This window comes from Gymnoscopelus microlampas (assembly GCF_963454915.1).
Source record: "Gymnoscopelus microlampas genome assembly, chromosome: 2".
Classification (NCBI taxonomy): Eukaryota; Metazoa; Chordata; class Actinopteri; order Myctophiformes; family Myctophidae; genus Gymnoscopelus; species Gymnoscopelus microlampas.
In genome coordinates this window covers 4,628,188-4,653,937 of record NC_139939.1, presented here as the reverse complement: position 1 = coordinate 4,653,937, position 25,750 = coordinate 4,628,188, and the positions used below count along the sequence as shown (strand labels likewise).

General features: G+C 41.6%; 1 protein-coding gene across 1 annotated transcript; it reads right to left on the bottom strand.

The window, feature by feature from the left end:
* Positions 1-2,672: 2,672 nt before the first annotated feature.
* On the bottom strand, positions 2,673-12,457 carry LOC311053392 (uncharacterized protein; the record flags this gene model as incomplete). The annotated part of the gene is made up of 10 exons (XM_084068896.1): positions 2,673-2,718; positions 8,710-8,860; positions 8,967-9,115; positions 9,727-9,898; positions 10,067-10,324; positions 10,563-10,638; positions 11,133-11,249; positions 11,371-11,461; positions 11,584-11,749; positions 12,397-12,457. The coding sequence occupies 10 exons, from the start codon at positions 12,455-12,457 to the stop codon at positions 2,673-2,675; spliced, it is 1,287 nt and encodes a 428-aa protein (XP_083925022.1).
* Between the last annotated feature and the right edge of the window lie 13,293 nt (positions 12,458-25,750).

Below are 25,750 nucleotides of genomic sequence, written 5' to 3'. Positions count from 1 at the left end.
AGGAATGTTGTGGGGAGTTCAGGGAGGAGGTCAAACAGGCGTTAGGTGGGAGAAAAGAGTTGCCGGTAGGTTGGCCAGCCACAGCAGAAGTTATGAGGGAGGCAGCAAGAAATGTACTTGGCATGTCTACAGGAAAAAGGAAGCATGAAAAGGAGACCTGGTGGTGGAATGAGGAAGTGCAGGAAAGTGTACAGAGGAAGAAGTTGGCGAAGAAGAAGTGGGATAAGATGGGAGATGAAGAGAGTAGACAGGCATACAAGGCGACACGGCAGGAGGTGAAGAGAGAGGTGGCAAAGGAAAGTGCATTTAGTGAGTTGTATGAGAGGCTGGACACCAAGGAAGGAGAAAAGGATTTATATAGATTAGCTAGACAGAGGGACCAGGCAGGGAAGGATATACAACAGGTTAGAGTGATAAAGGATAAGGAGGACAAGGTGCTTACCAGTGAGGACAGTGTGATGGGAAGGTGGAAGGAGTATTTTGAAGAGTTGATGAATGAAGAAAATGAGAGAGAGAGGAGGACAGACAGTGCGGAGGCAGTGAACCAGGAAGTGCTACAGATTAGCAAGGAGGAAGTGAGGGCAGCTATGAGGGGAATGAAGAGAGGGAAGGCGGTAGGACCAGACGATATACCAGCGGATGCCTGGAGTTCCCTAGGAGAGCTAGCAGTGGACTTTTTAGCAAGATTGTTCAACAACATCTTGGCCACTGAGAAAATGCCAGAGGAGTGGAGGCAAAGCGTCCTAGTGCCCATTTTTAAGAACAAGGGAGATGCACAGAGCTGCAGCAATTACAGGGGTATTAAGCTGATCAGCCATAGCATGAAGCTCTGGGAAAGAGTAGTAGAGGCCAGATTGAGAGCAGAGGTGGACATCAGCGAGCAGCAGTATGGGTTCATGCCAGGGAAAAGCACAACAGATGCATTGTTCGCCCTGAGAATGTCGATGGAGAAGTATAGAGAATGACAAAAGGAGCTACACTGTGTATTTGTAGACCTAGAAAAGGCATACGATAGGGTACCAAGAGAGGAGCTGTGGCACTGTATGAGGAAGTCAGGAGTGGCAGAAAAGTATGTGAGAGTAGTACAGGACATGTATGAGGGTAGTGAGATGGTGGTGAAGTGTGCAGTGGGAGTGACAGAGGGTTTCAAGGTCGGGGTGGGATTGCATCAAGGGTCGGCCCTCAGCCCATTCCTATTCGCCATGGTGATGGACAGGCTGACAGATGAGGTCAGGCAGGAGGCCCCGTGGACCATGATGTTTGCAGACGACATCGCAATCTGTAGTGAGAGCAGGGAGCAGGTAGAAGAAAATCTAGAGAAGTGGAGACATAAGCTGGAGAGAAGAGGGATGAGACTGAGCAAGGAGCAAGACAGAGTACATGTGTGTAAATGGTAGGGAGGAAGGAGGGGGGGTGAAGATGCAGGGAGTGGAGGTACCGAAAGTGCACGAGTTTAAATACTTGGGGTCAACGGTGCAGAGTAGTGGAGACTGGAGATTGTGGCAGGGAGATGAAGAAGAGAGTGCAGGCGGGGTGGTGCGGGTGGAGAAGGATGACTGGGGTGTTCTGTGACAGAATGGTACCAGCGAGAGTGAAGGGAAGGGTCTATAGCAGTGTCGTGAGACCAGCCATGCTGTATGGACTAGAGACTGTGGCACTGACCAGCAGGCAGGTGACGGAGCTGGAGGTGGCAGAGATGAAAATGCTGCGCTTCTCTCTGGGAGTGACGAGGGTGGACAAGATCAGGAATGAGTACATAAGGGGAAGCACTCACGTGGAGCCGCAGGGACAGAAAGTGAGAGAGGCAAGACTGAGGTGGTATGGACATATGCGGAGAAGGGAAGGGGAGTACATTAGGAGGAGGATGCTGGAGATGGAGCTGCCAGGAAAGAGGAGGAAGGGAAGGCCGAAGAGAAGGTACATGGACGCGGTGAAGGAGGACATGAAGGCAGTGGGCGTGACGGAGGAGGATGCAGAGGACCGAGCCAGATGGAAGCGAATGATCCGCTGTGGCAACCCCTGACGGGAGCAGCCGAAAGACAAAGAAGAAGAAGATACAGGAGTGCACATAGTACATGTCCTTGACGAGTGCCTTAAAAAAATTGATGTCCAGCCCCGACAAATGTCTTTGATAATGAGGATAGACTCATGGTTTAAAAATGGAGAATTTATTTACAACTGAAGTTCCTGCAACTACCGAAGCTATAAAACAGCAAACATTGCATGAAAAAATCTTACGTTCAAACATTGTTTTTCTCTTGTTTTATCTTTTCCCCAGACTTCCTGCACCTCCCTGTGTATAAAGAGGAGGTTTCCGCCTATCAACAGGAGAGTAGCTGCAATCTGGTCCAGGAGGAACCACAACCTCCACAAATTAAAGAGGAACAGGAGGAGGGGAGCTCCAGTCTGGCCCAGGAGGGACCAGAACCTCCACAGATTAGAGTGGAACAGGATCAGCAATTTCAAAGACCAGAAGAGGCTGATGGGTCAACATTGACGTTACTAGCAGTGACAAGTGAAGATGATGAAATCAGAGTGACAGAGCCTGTAGCCAGCACCTCAACTGCACACATGAAAACACAAGCTGATGTAGAGAACTGTGCAGCATCACAACCAACTAGTGATGACCAGCTCCTCTCTTCACACTGTTCTGAATCTGACACTGAAGACTGTCATGACTGGGAGGAGACCAGGGAAGGCCAGTTGGCTTTAAACACCCTGAAATCACACAAGACACAAAATGTGGATGGACACAAATTGTCTTTGAGCAAGAAGCTGTCCCAGGACCTGAAATCATCAAAACAAGCTCACTCCATAAAGAAACAGACAGTGAAGAAAATGTTTAGTTGTACAGAGTGTGGCAAAATGTTTACTGAAAAGCAAAATCTGGAGAGGCACAAAACAACTCACACAGGGGAAAAGCCCTTTACTTGTGGAGTTTGTGAAAGGGGCTTTATTCAAAGGGGTGCATTGAAACAACACATGAGGACTCATACAGGGGAAAAGCCCTTTACCTGTAGAGTTTGTGAAAAGGGCTTTATTCGAAAGGGTACGTTGAAAGTACACATGAGGACTCATACAGGGGAAAAGCCCTTTACTTGTGAAGTTTGTGGCAAAGGCTTTAGTCGCAGGGGTGCGTTGAACCTACACATGATGACTCATACAGGGGAAAAGCCCTTTACTTGTAAAGTTTGTGGCAAAGGCTTTATTCAGAACGGTGACTTGAACATACACATGAGGACTCATACAGGGGAAAAGCCCTATACTTGTAAAGTTTGTGGCAAAGCCTTTATTCAGAACGGTGACTTGAACATACACATGAGGACTCATACAGGGGAGAAGCCTTTTACTTGTAAAGTTTGTGGAAAAAGCTTTGTTCACAGCTGTGCGTTGAAAACACACATGAGGACTCATACAGGGGAAAAGCCTTTTACTTGTAAAGTTTGTGGAAAAGGCATATTTGACAGCAGTGCGTTGAAAGTACACATGAGGACTCACACAGGGGAAAAGCCCTTTACTTGTACAATTTGTGAAAAGGGCTTTATTCAAAAGAATGCATTGAACGTACACATGAGGACTCATACAGGTGAAAAACCATATCTTTGTTCCGTTTGTGGTACAGGCTTTAGGTACAATAGGGATTTAAAAGTACACTTGAGGACTCACAAAGAAGGAAAATAATTCACTTGTGCAGTTTGCGGAAAAGTCTTTGATGCAAAGAGTTGTCTAAAATCACACATGACTATCCATACGGGAGAAAAGGCCGTATTCACAGGGGTGCGTTGAAGGTGCAGATGAGGACTCATACAGGGACAATGTATTGTCCCTGTAAAGGTGTAGTTAAAACTAGCAAATTAATGATAACTGTAATTTACTAAATATATTTGCTGATTAACGCTGCACTATGTAACTGTCATCTTCTACCCCGGAGTTGAACCTGGTTTCCTGCACAAGGGCTGAATTTAGTATTTAACCATTCTGAAATAAACTAGATGACTCTGTTAATGACTCTGAAATTGATATGGTTGGATATTCAGTCATCAAGAAAGATATGAGATAGGTATGGAAGAGGGGTGTGTATCGATGTGAGATCCAACATTAACTGTCATGTACTCTCAGACATAGTTTACATAGAAAACAACTCCACTGAATCTATTTGGATAAAGGTAATTTATCCCAAAGCTAAACCTCTGATAATTGGTGCCATCTACAGACCCCCAGACCAAAATGTATTTCTTTACTTAATTTAGGAGTATTTGACAGACATAGGCAGCTCGGAATTAATCTTTGGACAGTTCAGAAACCTGCCTACCAGTGACATCATTGTTAAGCATGTTTTTATTTTTCAATCAAGATTAGTTTTTAAATGCCAGAACACTGGCTTCCATTATATTATCCAGGAATAGAAAGTCCTATTAGCTTGTATTCCCCATTGATGATGTCACTGGTAGGCAAGTTCTTAAAGGTAGGGTAAGTGATATTTTTGGGTTAAAATAAAAAGTATTTAGTTAATAGGTTAAAGCACTCTATTCTGATAGTATTGCTATAAAGTATTTGTTCAGTAACCGGAGTCTCCCCGTCTCCTCAGCTCTTTAATAAACAGAAAATACATTTTCCGGTAGGTGTAAAAATCTCAGCCAATCAGGAGAAAGTGCCCATTTTTAAGCTTCATTTTTTATAGTGTTCCAGTTCCAAGTTTGCCTGCTCATTTCTTAGTGTCATCACTTCCAATTTCACTTGTTTAATCTATATCCTGATTGAGTTCTCTATCCTGATTGGATAAAATTGGAAATTAAACTGAAACTGAAACGAAAATGCATTTTCTGTTTTATAAAGAGCTGGAGAGACAAGGAGACTCCTTTTACTGAATAAACACGCTATAGCAATGAGTACTATCAGAATATAGAGCTATTTAACACTTATTTTAACCAAAGAAAATCACTTACCCTACCTTTAACTGCCCACAGCCCTCCTCTGAGACACAGACCAAGTAGACAAAAATGGTTCCATATTTTCATGAGCATTAATGAGGTCCAATTGTATGAACTTTTTATTTTTTAAGATATTTTTGGGGCTTTTATCCCTTTATTGATACAGTGGAGATAGACAGGAAACAGGGACAGAGAGACAGGGAGTAACACGCAGCAATGGTCGTCGGGATCGGGATTCGAACCAGGCTGCATTAGAGCCTATATGTGGTAAGTGCTTGGACCGCTAGGCCAGCGGGTGCCCCACAACGTCATCCTTTGAGTTAAAATAAAGAAAGAAAAAGCAAAGAAGGAAATCTGAGTACTGAGGACTAAAATGTGCTTGGATCAGCTGGTCAAATTAAAGTATTGAGAAGAACAGTGTAGCTAAGCACAGCTATGATAACAGTGGGAGCTCATATAAAGTTGATGCTGCTTTAAAGGCCAACTTGCAAGTTAAACCCTATTCTTCAATTATGTGTAGTTTACATCATTGGTATCTAATTTCATTACTTATTTTTTTCCATTTTACGCCGGAAATACCGCTCAGAAAGGGTTAAAAATGTCCACGCACGAAAAACATGTACGGAGCCTTTCAAAAAGCTTATCAGACGCTATCAGCGCCGTGACGTCACAAGCAGGTTACTTTTCCCTACCTCTCATCCACTACAATGGAGTTTGTCTAGCGCGGAAAGCCATTTTCCTGATCCAAAATGGACGCCTTACAAGACGAAAATGGGTTTAATCGTCGGAGAGAGTTTGATCGACCCGCTCCATACAATTTCGAGCCTGTTAGCCAACAGAGACCAGCAGCAGATGCTGGTCTCGTCAGACCTCGATATCGCCAGGAGATGGAGACATGGGGCAACAACAACAGGTGGAGGATCGGCCAGACGTCATGGTAAGCGCCATTGTATCAATAACGTGCTGGAAAATGTACTCACATGTATTAATTAGGTAAAAGTATCAATACTGCAATGCAGAAATACTCTATTACAAGTCAAATGTATTTGAGTAAAAGTACAAAAGTACTGTCAAAATGTACTTAAAAGTACCAAAAGTAAAAGTACTCATGGTGCAGAATGTCCCATTTCACAAGTACAAAATGTTTTTGAAAATCGTTTGAAAATAGCAGATCTACAAGCTCACAAGTGCTTGTAGGGCTGAAGTGGTTAGTTATGTTTTGTAATAATAATCGAAATCTAAAAAGTAACTAGTAACTAAAGTTTTAAAAAAATAGTACAATATTTACCTCTGAAATGTAGTGGAGTAAAAGTAAAAGTACTGAAAATTGGAAATACTCCAGTAAAGTAAAAATACCTCAACATTGTAGCCTACTTAAGTACAGTACTTGAGTAAATGTACTTAGTTACTTTACACCACTGTCAACCTTATTAAAAGTATGAGAATCATGCCTCTGACCTCCATTTTCAAAAAGATAAAGTAGGCTACAAATATGTTGATTGTTACTTGAATGCTGTTGCTAATAGAACAGCCCAGGTTGTTATATAGCCTAAATAACTCATTATCAGTATTTTTTTAATTTCAAGGACCCCCAGTTTGATATGCATCAGGCCACAGACCCCATTGATATAATGTTCTATCTAGGTCTCCAATCTGCTATTTAAAATCACTCTGACATTGTACAAATGGAAACAGACCCGCAAAAGTCCAGTTGGTTTCATTGGTAGGGTTACTACTGCATGTCAGCAGTAGCCTAAAGTTCAAACTTGTTCGGTGACCTTTTCTTTTTTCTCACCCTCAGGACTTTTGAGTAAGTTGTACAATATTTTATGAAGTTTTATGACGCACCTGAAATGAACATGACCTGTATTTCATGCCTACTGCAGTGCCTGACACCTGAATTTCCCTTGCAGGATTAATAAAGCACAATCTATCTCTCTCTTCCAGCCAATACCGCTACACAGCATACAGACATATTTTCGTTCGGTGGGCTTATGGTACACTTGGTCGCCACAGTAGGAGGGTCGTACCTGCCTGTGTAGTCCACGCCATCAGACAGACTTTTCCAGAGGAAGGTGGAAACTACAGAGGCTTCTCATGGCCAGACTTGAGCCAATAAAGTTATTGAACTGAATTGACAGTATTCATGTTTTTCTTCTTTAGATGCCAAAAACATTTGGTCACTATTGTCAAAGATATGATATACTATATGCCATCTGTGTTATCATTTATTACAGATTGACCATATGGATTAAGGCAATACAATTGGACTTGCTCAAGTCATAAATAACCATGCAGGGTTTTGATTAAAAACACAAAATACATTTCTCATCATTTGCTTCTTACACAGTAAATGGTCATGTGTAGTAGTCAACATTCAATCTTTTCTTCTACTTACAGACCAGGTTGTCAAAATGTAAATACAACAGATATCAAGAAGTAGCATTTATGTCAAAGTGCTTACCTAAAGAGCAGTTGCTTACACAACACAAGTATATCATATGTTAATGTGAACACAGCGAACAACAATCATGGGTAAAGGAAACGCCTCCTCCAAATTGAGCGGCTTCCTATAATAGCTGAGGGTGAGTGCTTCGTGCTGCTGGCGGAAGGCGAGATATGCTATCTGCAGCACGAAAGGATTCAGACAGGAACCTTCAAATCCAGGATGTTGTGTTAGACAACGGATGTTCTCAGGTCTGGGTGCTAAATCCTCCACTAGCTTCCAATAGGGCTGTCTCTCTGCAACACACGCTCTCTATACCAGTGGTCATAGGTTGATATTCTCCACACAGACACCTGAGTTCAAAGACAGAAAACACCCTAATTGTTTAGCCCTCCTTTTGGAGAGGCCGGCCATTTTAAGACCCCTCACAACCAACTTGTGCACGTGCCCTAGGCTTCCAAAGATAAAAACTAAAAGTTTACATCTGTAGCCTAGCTGAGAGATGGTCTGCTCTAGCTGATGATATTTTAGCACTTTGGTTAGGAAGGCTTACTCTAAGCTGTAATCAAAAGTACAGCCAACCTCGAGAATGAACACCTCTCTATGGTTTTCATTAACAACAATGACATCAGGGGTGTTAGCAGAAATGTTAGAGAACACAGAATCATCATTACACAGGTTAAACGTGCTCGGATTCACAGTAGAATGCTTACATAGCATAATGGAGGACCTGAAAATAGAAGAGATATCTTTTGATATCAGATCCACTATTCTGTCATGCCTACTTATGTAGAGTCCCCTGTATACATGGCACCCGTTTAGGATGTGGGACATGGTTTCAGCTATTCATGACCATGATGTATACAGTGAGGAGCATGGTTGCCTGGAAACCAGATGGAGAGGTTAAGTTTAGATGGTAAAACCTGCAACCTCGCTTTCAGAGTAAAGACAACAATGCATTCATCTAAAGCAACATTTTTGAACATTTAATTAATCAGTGGGAGTTGGTGTTCTGTTCCACACACAGTCATAGATGCACAGACAGAGACACAGACAGAGATACTGGGGTCAGATATAAAGTCCTCCGAGACAGCCAACGCCTCAGAGTTAGACCCTACCCACTTCATATGTCCATTCAAAATTGTGAACACCCATACCACCCTCACGTTTACTGTGAAATATAATGTCACGTGTTGTGTGTGTGTTAAGACCAGTCCATTGTCTCACTAGGTGCACAGTTTTGTCAGTCACACACACACACACACAAAGAGGACAGAGCAGAGCTAGCGATCCTGGTGGCCAGAAGAAAAGCGAGACTGCTGTGTCAGGTACTGAGTGACAGCTTCAGCCTTGTCGACCTGTTGGAAGGTGCTTGCAATGGGGGCAGGAGCAGCAGCAGCCAAACCTTCACTGACGGCTCTCAGGGCTGATGGACTTCTGGCATATTGGTCATTCAAAGAGCCCATCAAATCAAATGCATAGTCTGAAGAGAAGAGAATATTATATTGAAACACACACGTTATAAAAGTATAGTAGTATTTCCAAATATGCAAATTGTTAATAATTCCAAATAGTTATTGAACACACACCGTACGATGGTTTGTCTTTGATGGGATGCACAACATGTTGTCCTTTACGGAACCTAGGGTAGGACACTGCGCAGCGTGGTTCTCCAGCACTAGTAGTGGCCACTGTTCTGTTCCCATTGTGGTTGTAATGCATAGCTGCTAAAAGGAGCCTATGGAAAGGAAAAACATTTTATGATAATTAATTTTATGATAATTAATGTCAGAGATGAGGATGAAAACTGAAACGCTCGCACACTGTGGGCTCCAATTGTAAGAACAGTGCTGCTGTGATGTTTCGAGAGCCCAAAACATCACAGCAGCACTCAGGTGTAATAAAATAAATCCTACAACTGGAGCCTGCAGTGTGCAAGCGTTCTCTTTCAGTTTATATATTTTTTTATATATTTTTTTGCTTAGCACCTGCCCAAGTTTGGTTGGGGATTGCGCATGTCTCTCCTCCATTTAGAGATGAGGATGAAGGCACAGTTACCAAGGGTGCAAGTGCACACCAGTCCTTGCAAGGTGCCAGCCAACGAAATAAACACTGTGGGATAAGAGTCGCCACACCCTCGTAGCTGTCGATTGCAAAAACGTATTGTGTACACAGAGGAGTGTGCGGTGGTGACTCTTTATTCTACTGTAATGAGGATAAGATCTTTTCATTCAGAATACATTTACTTAATCATTCTGAAATTTCAATGTATTGAAATTTCTAATTTTACATTTTTACTGCCAAAACCAAATTATCTTACAACACTGATCCTTGATAGTCTGACTGTACCTGCTATGCATTCCAAGGAAGGAGAACCCTGTGTGCTTTGGGGCAAAGCGGATCATCAGGGAGTGGAACGCCTCGAGTGAGTAGGTTTGGTTCTGGGGAGATAGCTGCCGTACATCTTTGATGAACAGCTTTTGACTCACAAGAGCCTCCAGTTGAACAGCTGCTGATGAACCTGCACACATACAATATCAGCATCAACTGATTTTTCAATCTCTCCCTGATCATATGCTTTTTTGTACATATTTGTGAAAGGTTATTCACATGGATATTCATTCAGACCATCAACAAACTAACAGATCATGTAAAAGTGAACTTGTGCACATTCCTGAGCGATAGATACCTGGTTCAAGCCACTCCTTGTTTCTGTCCTCGCCTTCCAATGGCTCATGCTGACAGGCAGGGAATGCAGGAGTGTCATGCTCATGTATGTCTTGAGCATGATTGACCAGGCTTCTCCACTTTGCCTCCATCATGTCTGCATTGCCACTGGGAGTAGAACCGGCAGTCCAGTAGAGGTGGTTCACAAAAGACTGCTTCCAGAGCTTTATAACCTCACAGTCACGTTCTCTTGAAAGGGCATCCAACTTCTTGCCTACGGCTGTTATTGCACGCACACACACGCGCACACACACACACACACACACAAACACACACACACACACACACACACACACACACACACACACACACACACACACACACACACACACACACACACACACACACACACACACACACACACAAACACACACTTTAAAATCGCACTGACAAAATTGAACTACTGTGATTGGTCTTGCCTTCCATGTAGCCATGCATTTTCAAGGACAAATACTTACATTTGGCAATATGCCAGATATCAAAGAAGTGTTGTGTTCCTTCAGCGCACAGCACATCTCGCACCCATTTTGCTACCTGCAGAATTGGTTGAATTGTACAGACATATGTCAGAATTTATGAGTTAACTAACCTAACCCTTCAAGTAAACTTGAAATGCATTAACATTCAAATATTTCTATTTCTAAAGTGAAAAAAATACAAAAAGTAATTTAACTATCACACAGAGCCCCTCTCAGTTTCTTGATCGCCACAAGTTGATCGCCACAAGAGACCCATTGTAACCAAATTGCCATCTTATAAACACAGGAGACTTTATTCAACAGCTTTCAGAGGTAAATATCCCCAATTCAACTGCCAACATTTATTTGGTTACCCTTGATGTGGCCTCCCTTAGTTTACACCAATATCCCCCATGATTTTTCTGCCAATTCAACTATCACCAGAGAAAGTGTGTGTGTGTGTGTGTGTGTGTGTGTGTGTGTGTGTGTGTGTGTGTGTGTGTGTGTGTGTGTGTGTGTGTGTGTGTGTGTGTGTGTGTGTGTGTGTGTGTGTGTGTCTGTCACTTGTACCTGGCGGTTTCTGTCGGTGACAAGGACTGCGACTTTCAAGTCCTGCTCCTTTAGTAACTTGATGCTGCGTTGCAGGCCCTCTATCTCACACCAGTTGCTGTTAGCAACTTCTGAACTCTGGAGCAAACAATCAGACAAACAAAAAACAAACCTAAACAAATGGGAATCCCAAACACAAACAAAGTAGAATGTAGCCGCATAGATATGGCAGAAGGTACATGAGGCATGAATAACAGACCTGTACAAGCTGAAGGTCAATGACTTTATTCAGCCGGTCCTCAATAAGGGAGTATGTCCCGTATTTGGCACAGTGCCCTGGACTGTCCGATCTGTAAAAAGCACAAGGCAAGAGCAAAATTATGGATAGATGTCAAATGTCTTAATACAAATTATTAATGTTGTACTTGTGTATTTTCTAATGATGAATATAACAATGAGCATGGTAACCAACCTGCAGTCTCCAGACAGAATCAATCCTCCTTCCATCTCTTTCAGCTCACTGAGGATACTGGCTTGTTGGCTCTGCCAGGCCTGGATGATGGTGGGAATGGTGTAGTAGCGCTGATGGCGGAAGTAGGTGTTCACGCTGACACTGTAGGCCAAATAGCTGGAGCATTCTGAATGTCAGCTGGGGCATACACCCTGAAAAGTGTACAGCTCCACTCAGCTGCAGGTTGCACTCAGGCATGTTTCTGTGCAGCATTGACTGGTTTCGCCAAACCCTCTTGAATCCACATGCTGAACAGACCTATGAAATATATTCAAATGATCAGTGGTGTACTGTCTGTGTGTACTTTCTTATGGCTGAGAAATAAAGTGAGAACGTTTTTGAAGAAGAAAAAAACATTCAGCATAAGACACTGAATGCTGAAATCAGATTGAAAGCATTAGCATAATGCAAAGTGATAATAACCCGCTTCAAACTGCACTAAGATCAGACAAAACACATGAAGTCCACTATGCAAAGTGAATGCATGATATAGACGCATTCCAAGAGGGTAAACGCCACCAGAGCTTTCTACAGGTGCAAGATAAAATCTTACCTGTTGGATTTTCACAAATGTCCCCTCCTGTCTCAGTATGCTGGCTTGCGTGGCCTCACAGCAGCTCGGGCAAGTGGCAAACAGCTCCATGAGTTGGCTGTGACACACTACTTATCGATGTAGCTGAGAAAAATAAAGGAAAAAAAACAAAAGTTTGATTAAGACTGAACAGTCAGTATCGTGACATGAACAGATTAGTGTAACTGTGTAGTGTGTCTTACCAAGGGGCAGAGGATGCTTCAAGGTGTGGCGAGTCGTCAGAGTTCTCAGAGAAGAGCTCATCATCAGCCTCTGGAACCCAATTGTCATCACCTTTCTTTGGTGCTGAAATGATTAGCCGGTACATCGATTAGTTCATCAACATAATTAACACATTCTGATTTTAGAAGCAATTAATATCATTCATTCGGTAGGGGAAAAAATGATAGCTTAATCAAATCAATAACGATTATAATTGGTTGCACGGCCCCTCACCTGACTGCTCGCTATCACTCTGAGAGATGGTGCATTGGCTTTGCATCGGACTGGCCTCAAAGCTTGAAATGTCTGTCTGTGTTTCCACAGACACCATTTGGGGGACTGCCTGTGTCCCTAAGGACAACATCTGGGGGATAACCTGGATGCCTGTAAAAAACAACAATTGATATAATTTAAGGGTAACCGTTCTCTATAAAAAGACTGTTGGCTAAAACGTGCAAAGCAAACCTACCCAAAGAACGGTGTGGTGGTCTCCGGTAGCTATACTGAGTTGCCTTGTGTTCCCTGTGTGGCTCAGAGGGTGGAAGAGAGGGTTCAGAGGATGGACCAGCTTCCTCCTCCTCCACCATCATAGGCTCCTCTGTCACATCAGGAGTCGCAGAGTGGCTTTGAAGCGTCTGTTGTTAAAAAAAGGAGAATTCCGTGTTTACAGTGTGTCACTCGTGGTTCTCATAGTGGGTTCCAGGAGCAACCCATTAAAATGAGAAAAAGTTTAATTTCACCATTATTATTAATTACACTTCCAACACCTAGACCGCAGGCAGGGCACGGACTGTGGACCTAGCTCAGTGGTTCTCAACCTTTTCAAATATTGGAAATAATTGTATATCCATATATATCCTTTCCATACTTGTGTAGGAACCCTGATTGTACATGACAAGATAGTCTACAGTACAAAATATTTTCAAATGGGGTCTGCAGCCCAACGTGTCATTGACATTACAATGAGAGCCACTGACTTAGGAAACAGCTTGCATTAGACAATGATATTCTTGTACCTCAATCATTTGCATGTGGATAACAATTTGTAACATTTTAATTTGCACATGAGCCTGCAAATAGATCACATACTACACATGATACTAAATGTACATAGGATATCAGACATTGAATAGCAGTGGTGTAAAGTAACTCAGTACATTTACTAAAGTACTGTACAAGGTATTTTTACTTCAACTCCACTACACCTCAGAGGCAAATATTGTACTTTTACTCCACTACAATTATTTGAAAACTTTACTTCCTTCATAGATTTAGATTATTATTATTACGAAACATACGCCACTTCACCCCTATTTAAACTTTGATTATCTGAAAATAGCCGATCTACAAGCTCACAACTTGTGACCTTGTATTGAACTGTACTTCCCTGTGCTTGTCTTTGCAAACTGTAACAAAGTATTCAATCAATCAATCAAAGGTTGATTGATTAGATCTGCTATTTTCTATATATATATATATATATATATATATATATACACACACACACACACACATTCTACATTGCAGTATTGATACTTTTACTTAGGTACAAAACTTGAGTACTTTTCCCACCACTATTGAATAGCATTATAACTGCTCAGTTTCGCCTAGCTGAGGGCTCACATCACCAACATTTATACTTATAGTGTTCACGGAAATGCTGGTAGCTTCTATCCTCCCTAGCCCTGAAACATGACTGTCATACCATGACACTGTCACTATCATACCATGACACTGTCACTGTCATACCATGACAGTGTCATACCATGACAGTCATGGTGCCGAGTCCCCCCGGTTTGTAGCGGTGTTCTTTTTTTTTACATTGCCAACTCACAAACATAAACGTTCAGATTTCAAATATAAAGTGCTTACCCCCGAGCCACGGATGTTACAAGGCGATCCGGACCGCGATAAGTACCTGTATCTCCCGTATTGTTCAATAAAAAGCGTTTTAATCCCATCGCCGGTCATTATTTTATTTTTTTGGTAATGTATCAGAGTGCAATACACCTCCCAACCATTAGTGCCGCATGGTTGAAAGTATCGGAGACAATTTGGAGAAAATGGCCGGCGATCGGATTAAAATGCTTTTAATTGAACAATACGGGAGATACGGGTACTTATCGCGGTCCGGGTCGCCTTGTAACATCCGTGGCTCGGGGGTAAGCACTTTATATTTGAAATCTGAGCGTGTATGTACATGTGAGAGAAAAATCGAACACCGCTACAAAGGGACTCGGAACCATGACGCTTGTATACAAGGCTACCCCCTCCCCTTCTGTTTTGGCATCGCTACAGACTGCTTACCAGTGGTGTAAAGTAACTAAGTACATTTACTCAAGTACTGTACGCGTTGTGAGCTTGTAGATCGGCTATTTTCAAACATGTGCGTACGGCTCTCTCGTGTTGCCATCTCCCATGTTGCCTGTCATGTGCGTGAAACAAGCGCTGGTGTTACCACATCGAGCAAAACAACTAACCATTATCGGGTCCAAAACACGAGCAGGACGGGGACACACACATCGCGGGGGTCCTGGGACCACCAGGGGGTCCGGGCACCACCAGGGGGTCCCGGGAACCCCGCGAAAACATTACAAACAAGGTCATAAACAACAGTTCTGCGTGCGGCCCCATGCGGTCTGTGTTGCCAAGTTTGGCGAGAGAAAAAAAAGCAACCAGGTTTATGAAAACAAGCACAAAATTATAGCTGCAAGCAGCGATAATACGGGGCCAGTGAATAGAGAGAGAGAGAGACATGGAAACGGAATAGATTGAAGAGAGAGAGAGTGACATGGAAACAATAGATTGATGAGAGAGAGAGATGGAAACATAATGGTTTGATTGGACATCTCAACCTACTGCCATTAACAGGATTCGAACTCTCAACCTTCAGACTAATAGGCTGCAACACTACCTATAGTGCTATAGCTTTGTCCAGGCTGATATTGTCTGTTGAAGATCATAAACTCTTGCCTTCTTTCATGAACCAAGCCCCTGTTTCACTAACACTAAGATCACTCGTTCACAAGCCATTTACCAATGAAGAAATTGTACATCTCCTCAGAACCAAAACTAATGAAAGTAGCCGATCTACAAGCTCACAAACCATGAAAAGTTGTGAGATTGTAGATCAGCTATTTTCAGAATGAAGTATGTCATACGTAAAAAACATACTCTCAAATAAGCATTTCAGGTTATCTTTACCATTTGCACATGTATTCATTGATACAGTCATGTTGTTCGCAATTCAACTTAAATTAAATCTACATCAAGTGAGGCTTGAACTGGCGACCTTGAGATTGTGAGGCATTCATTTAAGGGAGACGCCATTGGCCCAACAGACAAGTAACTGTGAAAAAGGAGATCACACAGATGATACAGTTTCACGCAAATAGCTGAAAAATCCTGGGTTTAAGTGTTTTTCAAACTGCTCAAAATTGCGGACAATCTAAGGGCGGAGCTTAATGGTCAAATCGATACGTGTGTTCCTCATGAGTCAAGGCACATGTGTAAGCAAGTTTCACGACTTTCGGCCAAACGAGGCATGACTTATGCCTGTTTAAAGTCTGCATTTTCAAAAAATTGCTATAGCGCCCCCTTTTGGCCAATTGGAGTAAGATTGGTTTCAGTGATATTTGGAATGACCCTGTACATTTCTGCAAAGTTTCAAAGAAATGTGAGTCTGCATGTATGTTTTAGGCACAGATGAATAATTTTCATAAAACTGTAATAGTTAAAATCTATCTCCTCCTGGGATTTTTGAGCAATCTGCACGAAACGTTTACCACTTGAACTTTGGACCTCTGCCTACAAAAATTTCCAACGGATTTTCCATAAGTGAAAAAATGCAGAAGTTAGGAGCCAATGACTGTTTTTCATATAATTCAAAATGGTGGGAGATCTAAAGGTCAGAGGTCAAAAGTCAGACCACGAAAGTTGTCGGGCATGAAGAGACGCATGTGTGTATCGAAGTTTCATGGTTGTAGGTCAAACAGGGCATGAGTTGTACCTGTTCAAAGTTGGCACTTTCAATTGAGTGCTATAGCGCCACCCTTTGACGAATGAGTGTGAGAATTATTTCTTGGTAGTTTTTCATGAGCATCTACCATATGGCCGAGGTTTGGAAAAAGCGTATGCACGGTTACGCCAGAACTGGCAAAAACAAGTATTTTTCAAACTGCTCAAAATTGCGGAAAATCTAAGGGCGGAGCTTAATAGTCAAATCGATACGTGTGTTCCTCATGAGTCAAGGCACATGTGTAAGCAAGTTTCACGACTTTCGGCCAAACGAGGCATGACTTATGCCCTTTTAAAGTCTGCCTTTTCAAAAAATTGCTATAGCGCCCCCTTTTGGCCAATTGGAGTAAGATTGGTTTCAGTGATATTTGGAATGACCCTGTACATTTCTGCAAAGTTTCAAAGAAATGTGAGTCTGCATGTATGTTTTAGGCACAGATGAATAATTTTCTTTAAACTGTAATAGTTAAAATCTATCTCCTCCTGGGATTTTTGAGCAATCTGCACGAAACGTTTAGCACTTGAACCTTGGACCACTGCCTACAAAAATTTCCAACGGATTTTCCATAAGTGAAAAAATGCAGAAGTTAGGAGCCAATGACTGTTTTTCATATAATTGAAAATGGTGGGAGATCTAAAGGTCAGAGGTCAAAAGTCAGACCACGAAAGTTGTCGGGCATGAAGAGACGCATGTGTGTATCGAAGTTTCATGGTTGTAGGTCAAACAGGGCATGAGTTGTACCTGTTCAAAGTTGGCATTTTCAATTGAGTGCTATAGCGCCACCTTTGGACGAAAGATTGTGAGAATTATTTTTTTATCGTTTTTCATGACCATCTACCATATGGCCGAGTTTCGTAAAAAGCGACAGCGCGGTTCAGCCAGAACTGCGAAAAGTGGCAGAAGAAGAAGAAGAAGAAGAAGAAGAAGAAGAAGTGACAGAATACTGCCAATAACAATACGTGTACAGAGCAGAGCTCTGTCCCCGTAATGAGCCCTTCGCCCGGCCTCCCCGGTAGTCCCCCGAACCCCACTTCGGCAGTGGCACGTAGGTGTCTAAATCTAGAGGTTCATTTTGATACCAATGCTTTTGTACTTGTACTCAAGTACATTTTTAATTCCGGACTTTTATTTGTAACAAGAGTACTTTTACTTTTACATTTGAGTACTTTTTCCACCACTGCTACTTTTGATAGTCCTGCAAATCCTAACACATGTTAGCGTCAAAAAGATAGTTAGATCCACTTACCCGAGACAAACCAAGTTTGTGAACTGCAGCAGCGGATCTTGCACCCACAGAAGCTTGTCCAGGCGACTGTATAGAAGGTACAGCACCTTCCATAAGTCTCACCCGGTCCAAAGTCCGGAATCCCAGTCTATGAGAGATGAGATCCCCTTGAATGTAATCCTCCTCTCTAAAATGGGCCCCACAGATGACTGAGTGTCGGTCTTTCACGACGACGCAGTAAAATCAGCCCTCTTCACCTGCACGAACCTCACCCATGATCTAAAGGCTGGTGTGCCTTTCTTTGGAAAAGTGTGCACTTTATGTCCAGGAAGGGTGGAATTGGTACACCCACCACACGCACAAATATTTACCATTCTTTTTGCAACTAAAGTCAGGCTACAGAAGAAAAATAGCAGATCTACCAGCTCACAACGTGTTGCCTCGTTAGTCAACAAGTGCAACCAACCGGATGTTTTAGAAAGAAGAGGGCTCTTTGTTTCCGCCACTACCTGCGTGTGAATCTCAGCGCCCCCTGCGGCCCTGATACCGGCTGTGACGTCATCATTACGCTGACACACGCACGCTATGAAACGTGGACCAAAACATGCGCGTGCATGAGGGTTGTGGTTTGGCGGACAAAATGTTCGATAAAAACGCTAAAACTGGGTCAATTTCGCTATTTTTTTTTCCTCTTCTTAAAAGTCACCTTTGTCCTAGTCAACATTGTGCATTGAACAAAAATACAACCTGCAAGTTGGCCTTTAACTCAGTCAAAAAGATCAGGAAAAGCTGGTCAGCGACCCATGTTGTGGGCCGTTCCCACTGAGCACTATAGCTATAAGAATGAGTTTTAAAATTCGTTCTTAGGCAAGTGGATGGCAGAGATCACAATAACTATAAAAAAATACAATAGTGAAGATATAGTTATAGTTATCGTTCTAATTACAGTGCGGGATGTGAGGGGAAATCTAAAAGGGTTTCACTGCCACCAAAAGAGTGCACACACACACTCTAGCACAACACACTGTAACTGTTAAAATGCACACAAGACCATATTATTCACTCCAACAGCCTTAAAGGGTCTACACCAGGGGTGTCAAACTCAATTTGGTGTCCGGGCAAGATTGGTCAAATTGTGACTTGAGGTGGGCAGGAACCAGTTGCGGACACACATGCGCGCTCACGCATTCAGTTATGCAGCATTGTTTTTCAATCTGTTGTCTGAACTTGTCTCAGAAAACAAACAATGCAATTTGTAACAATAATAATAATTATAATAATTATAATTATTATTATAAACCATTTTAAGTAGAATAATTCAATTTGAAGTTAAACAATACCTGGTAATTTGTGTGGGTTGTTAAATAATTACATTTATAGAACAGTGGTGTAAAGTAACTAATTACATTTACTCAAGTACTGTACCTAAGTAAAGATTTGAAGTAGTTTTACTTTATTAGAGTATTTCCAATTTCCAGAACTTTTACTTCTACTCCACTACATCTCAGTCACTGCTATAACTACAGTATATCATTTAAAAAATGTTTTATGAAGATTAGCTACTTTAATTACTTACATTAAAATCAAACAATGCAATTTGTAAGGAGCCCATCCATTTGAAATAGAACTATGGCTTCAATTGCTTGCCTATTGTTCTTTACAGAAGGAGTTTCACTGCAGCAAGTGGGGAGGGGGGAGCGTTCTCATGTCTCATATATATATATATATATATATATATATATATATATATATATATATATATATATATATATATATATATATATATATATATATATATATATATATATATAATATATAGACATAAAAAAGTTAGAGAACCACATTATAGCAACATAAGTGTTTCAGAAAACTGTTAGCATTTAGGAGACATTTGTAAAGATTTCCATGATTTTTCAAAAATAGCAGATCTACAAGCAGATCCACAATAGCAGATCTACTTTATATCTGCTATTTTTGAATAGCCAAATAAATCTTAAAATTACAGAGATGCTTTCCCCAGATAGAATGTTAAATACACTCTGAGTTCAAATAACACTGAGGATTTCACTGGGCAAGCTCCTGAGAAATAAAAGAAGCAGCTTTGATACATTTATTTTTTAACACATATATGATTAATGCTTCGAACTACCTATTATATATATATATATATATATATATATATATATATATATATATATATATATATATATATATATAAAGTTAGAGAACCACATTATAGCAACATAAGTGTTTCAGAAAACTGTTAGCATTTAGGAGACATTTGTAAAGATTTCCATGATTTTTCAAAAATAGCAGATCTACAAGCTCTCAGTGCAGCACTATGAGCTTGTAGATCTGCTATTTTTGAATAGCCAAATAAATCTTAAAATGACACAGATGCTTTCCCCAGATAGAATGTTAAATCCACTCTGAGTTCAATTAACACTGAGGATTTCACTGGGCAAGCTCCTGAGAAATAAAAGAAGCAGCTTTGATAGATTTATTTTTAACACATCTAAGTCAATTGCTGCTTCAGACAGAGAGAGAGAGAGAGAGAGAGAGAGAGAGAGAGAGAGAGAGAGAGAGAGAGAGAGAGAGAGAGAGAGAGAGAGAGAGAGAGAGAGAGAGAGTCTGACTCCTGTGTGAGGATCAAAGAGTATAGCCATTACTACTCGACTAGTAGTTGAATAGACTCTTAACGAGCCAATCAGCCACAACATTCCACAGCTGGGGAGAGACAAAGCGGGCCATCAAAGCTCTCCCCCACTCGCTGCTACTTGGCTGCAGCAGCGAGTGGGGGAGAGCAAGGCAATGTAAACTCCGAATCTATGTCTGTTAGATGTAGTATCAATTTACTATTTTTAAAAGTATTTCCTGGGCCGCCAGGAACCTTTCCGTGGGCCGCAAAACGCCCGCGGGCCGCGAGTTTGACACCGCTGGTCTACACCATGAATTAAAAAAAACAACAATATTTAATAGCATATTGTTTATGTCCCTCAAACGTTTTTCTAAAGGTTTGAGCCTAAATCAAGTCTCAGATATACTCATTCCAACTAACTTCTCTCTGGCTTATTAAAGCACTTTCACCTGCAATACCACATTGTCCTGTTTGGCACGGGGCGCTATTGAGCCAGTTTGTATGCATGTTATCTCCTGGTTCTGTGTGGAAAAAGTAAAAAAAAAAAAATAAGAAAAACTTTTTCTTTTTTTTAAGATTTTTTTTTTTTTTTTTTTTGGTTGGAACTGAAAAACGGGAGGAATTGTTCCCTGACGTGACGTAGGCAGGGGGAACACATCTGACGGACTGTTTTCAGACCAATTTACATAAAAAACACAGATAGCCTATGAAAGCCTGCATGCTCGAAGTCGGGTATTTTTTGGAACAGAAGAGAGGTGGGGGAGACCAAAAACACACACAAATGAAGAAAAAGTTAAAATTCATGGTGTAGACCCTTTAAGCATGCAGGCACAGCAAACGTTTACATTAAAAACTCCAGAGACAAGCCTACTCCCCCACGTGAAACCAAGCACCTATAGGACTATGGCCCATCCGGACTATTCTTCTGCCTACACATACGTCAGGTCCTAGATTGAGCGAATAGGGGAAGGGGATCAACGTCACGTGATTCCTTGTTTGACCCGGCAAAAACTCGGATGTGTCTCAAATAATATGATTATTGGCAGAATAGCGGAAAGTTTAAAAATTTGGTGGTCCCGTTTTCATTTTTCACAAGATCGGTGGTTGTTGCAATTATGGTGAATTATTGTAGTGCATGTAAGCCTACTGGGTGGAATTCAAACTTTTTATTTTTATTTTTAATTAATTCAGGCTGTATCTTAGTATGGCACTGAGTGGCTTGAGGGGTTCAATCTCTGTTTGCTCAACTAGAACAGAGAAAGAGTAGCCTACGACACGCATTGCCTTTATTTTTTTATACTGAGATAAAGAAAAGAGCAATATCCTGTAGTAACAGAAACCCGCAATATAGTTTGCAGACGTTAAACTTGCATGGATTACTTTCTTGACTTCCAAAACTGGCTTCTGCTGTCTACGGACGTCCAAAGTATTTAGCTAGCAGTATATATGCATGCATGTATGTTGTGACCATTTAGACTGTGGCTACATCCAAAAGAAAACAAGAGAAAAGAAACCGAAGCACCTTTCCCTACAACTCTGAATGAAGGTAATGTAAAACCAGCTATATGAAAGGTTTTGTATTGAACCGACTGCTGTCCAGTGTTGTAAAGTAACTAAGTACATTTACTCAAGTACTGTACTTATTAAGTACAATGTTGAGGTATTTATACTTTGCATTTACAATTTCTAATACTTTTACTTCTACTCCACTACATCTCGAAGGCAAATATTGTACTTTTACTCCACTGCAATTATTTGAAAACTTTGGTTACTAGTTAATTTGTAGATTTTGATTATTTTTACAAAACATACATTAACCACTTCAGCCCTATATGCATATCGGCCATTTGAAAATAGCCGATCTACAAGCTCACAATGCGTTGTGACACGCTGTGAGCTTGTAGATCTGCTATTTTCAAAAATGTGTATACCTTTGAAAACTTGTGAAATGAGACGTTCTTATAATGAGTACTTTAAGTACATTTTGATACCATTACTTTTGTACTTTTTAGGCGTACATTATTTTGAATTACAGACTTTTACTTGAGACAAAGGAGACTCTTTGTGTCTCCTACCGGAGCCGCTGCCGGCAGTGGCGTAGCGCAAAATCGCGGGGCCTCCCCGCGGGAGTTTCACGTGAGGCCCACGCACATGCACGCACGCGCAGCGCGTGCACAACCTGAAAAAAAGTCGGGTCTAATTCGGTTCTATTTGACCAATATAAATCAACTTTTTCTTTTTTTTTGCTCTAAAAATATTTGTATCAGCGCAGGCGGGGCCCCCCCTGCTGGTGGCCCCCCCGCACCGCATCGCTTGCTACCCCTCCGCTACGCCACTGGCTGCCGGTCATCTAATTATTGGCTTCGAAATGCGACAAAAAAAAAAAAAAATACATGAATTCAATGAAATACATGAAATTCGATTGACTAATCGATAGAAAAAAAGTCATTTTGGGGGTGAGCTATATCCCTTTAAGGGAACGGTGCCTGGGTGGTTTAGTGCGCATGCGTGAAGCACGTTGACCCCCAACCGAAAACGGAAACAAACATTCATTTGTTTAGTCTATGCACTCCTAACCTCGCATCACCATTCTTTCCACCTCGGAGGAAAGCCTGGTCTGCGTTACTAAAGACCCATATGATCCGGTCTAGGCCACGACTACTGAAAAAAAAAGAAAAAAGAATCCTCTTTCCGGATTCTGCCCATCCGGTTTTGCGGTGCCGCTTTGTTTTGGTTCCCCAATCCCTATTTAAATGGAATAGAATTTCCCCGTGGGATAATACCGACGTTAAATAGTCTCCGGATAGTGCACGAACATTTACATTTAAAAATTAAGCTAAACTATGCCGCATCAAGGATTTTATTGGACGGACCTATTTTGGGGTGAGACGTCTTTCCGGTTCTGCCCATCCGGCCACTTTTCTTTTTTTTACTTCCGCTCCCGACCGGATCATATACCCGAAAAGGAATGCTGCCCAGGCTAATGCACTCCAGACAGCATTTATCCATTTAGATACATTTTTTTTAATGTTATTAAAACAGTTAAAAACTGTTTTTATTACAAATAAACATAATCTCTGTTGTCTAGCTTCGTTTAAATGCTTAATGTATAGTTTTAATGTGCAAATGATTCGTTTCTCAATGACCTCTTTTTACTCTAGCGGGTACTCTTATTCTGAAGAGATCGTCGACCGGAAGTGTTATTTCTGCTCCGTTATTTTTTTTACCTTGCTGGATGGCCCGCCACTTTTTGTTTGAGCCCCGCCTGGCTTAGCGGAGAGTGTGGTGTTGTAGAGGAGGTCTCCCTGAACGCGTGCATGTGTTCAAAGTGTTGCCTCGCAGAGCCGTCTCCTGTGCAGCGCCCACTATTGTCTGAAAGCGGCACTTTTCTGACCTCTGACCTCACTGGACGGCCCGCCACTTTTTGTTTGAGCCCCGCCTGGCTTAGCGGAGAGCGTGGTGTTGTAGAGGAGGTCTCCCTGAACGCGTGCATATGTTCAAAGTGTTGCCTCGCGGAGCCGTCTCCTGTCCAGTGTCCAATTTGTATAGGCTATGCATACCTTTGAACAGCATTTATCCATTTATATAAATTATTAATGTTTTAAATCCCTTTTTGTTACACAGAAACATAATATGTGTTGTATAGAAACATAATATGTCGTTTAAATGCTTAATTTATAGTTTTAATGTGCAAATTAACCGTTTTTCAATGGCTCCTTTTTGCTCTAGAGGGTACTCTTATTCTGAAGAGATCGTCCACCGGAAGTCTTATCGTTGCCACCTTATCGTTGCTGACGCAAACAGCTTGTTATAGCTGCTCACGGAACACAGATTTTTTTTCACGGTATTGTCGAGCAAAGGTGGCGGTGAAAAATGTCTCCTAAAACGAGGTCGTCAAATGGAGTCTGTACGGCGGTCGATAAATGAACACATGGCGTCAGTGGGAGAGGAGATGTTGCGTGTTTTGGAGAAACAGCAGCTGAAGCTTCATGTCAGAGTGTGTTGGATCGCCTCAGTGCGGCTGCAGAGTTCATGTGCAACCTCTTCCAGAGAGAGTAGAGACACTACACAACACCGAACTACACACTGCAGTCTACTGTACACATACAACACAACCTCTTCCAGAGAGAGCTAGAGACTCTAGAAACTCTGCTGGAGAAACAAAACAAACTGCTGGACATTGATTTTGATATGGACATCCATCCTTACACTGCAGATTGGTAAACACATGTCAACACCAGCCTAACTAACCGTAGCTACATGTAGCTAAGCTACATGCAGCAGTTACGTAAGCTTAAACAGTAGCATAGAGTTATAAGACTAGTAGCCAATTACGAACCTCTCACTCTGTATAGCGCCTACATTTACCAGTAGCGTACCACTGCGTGTGTGTGCATGTGTTTCACTGCATGCTTGCTTTTCCACTGGTTTGGCATCGTTTTCACCAGCTAGATCAGGGGTCTTCAACGTTTTTAAGGCCAAGGACCCCTAAGCTGAGAGAGACATGAAGCAGGGACCCTCCATTAGCTGGTACAATTGTGTAAAATGTTCATAGATCGCATAGCGTCATAGAGTTATTTGACGGCAACTATCATCAGTGTTTGTTTGTTTACTCATATTTTCTATTATATGTTGGATTGATTGATTGAATACTTTATTTTTTTTTAACATGTTATGCAAAAAGCATAGCACAAAAGGGGGGCTTGTTTCCATTGTGGTCCATAAATGGATTCATGTTAATGTGTATTTTCAGACATTTAACCACTTAAACCCTCAATACTGTAATTGGCTCACTCTTTTCCCCCCTCTACACCATACCTCGTCGCCGAAAATAGCCGATCTACAAGCTCACAATGTGTCGCTGTTTGACACATTGTGAGCCTGTAGATTGACCATTTTTGGCGAATAGCCCCCCCACCCCCTTTTAATAGTATATTGTTTTAGACAGATGCTTGGTTCTTGGTTTACCTGTGATCCTAGTTTACTGAGGTACTGTACTACACAGTCTCTCTGCATTCTTTGTATGTGATTACCTTATTATAATCACTCTGGATTAGAACGTCTGCTAAAGCTTCATTTGTAAATTGTAATTGTAGTCACTATGTCATTTAGATAATTAATTCGAAACATACATTAACCACTTTTATACATAAGAAAACAGCCAATCTACAAGCTCAGTGACGATCATAAACAAATAATGAATAATTTTGAGTGTGCTGAAGGCAGATCTGCAAACTCATGAGGGCTGAAAAAGGTGACAAGCTGTGAAATGAAACCCCTGTTGGGGGTTCTGGGGCATCTTGGCTTGATGATCTACCCTGGTAAATAAAAATCACACCCAGTGTGAGTAAGCGGTGCCTACTCTGTTTGATGAGTGTGACTGTGTGTGTGTGTGTGTGTGTGTGTGTGTGTGTGTGTGTGTGTGTGTGTGTGTGTGTGTGTGTGTGTGTGTGT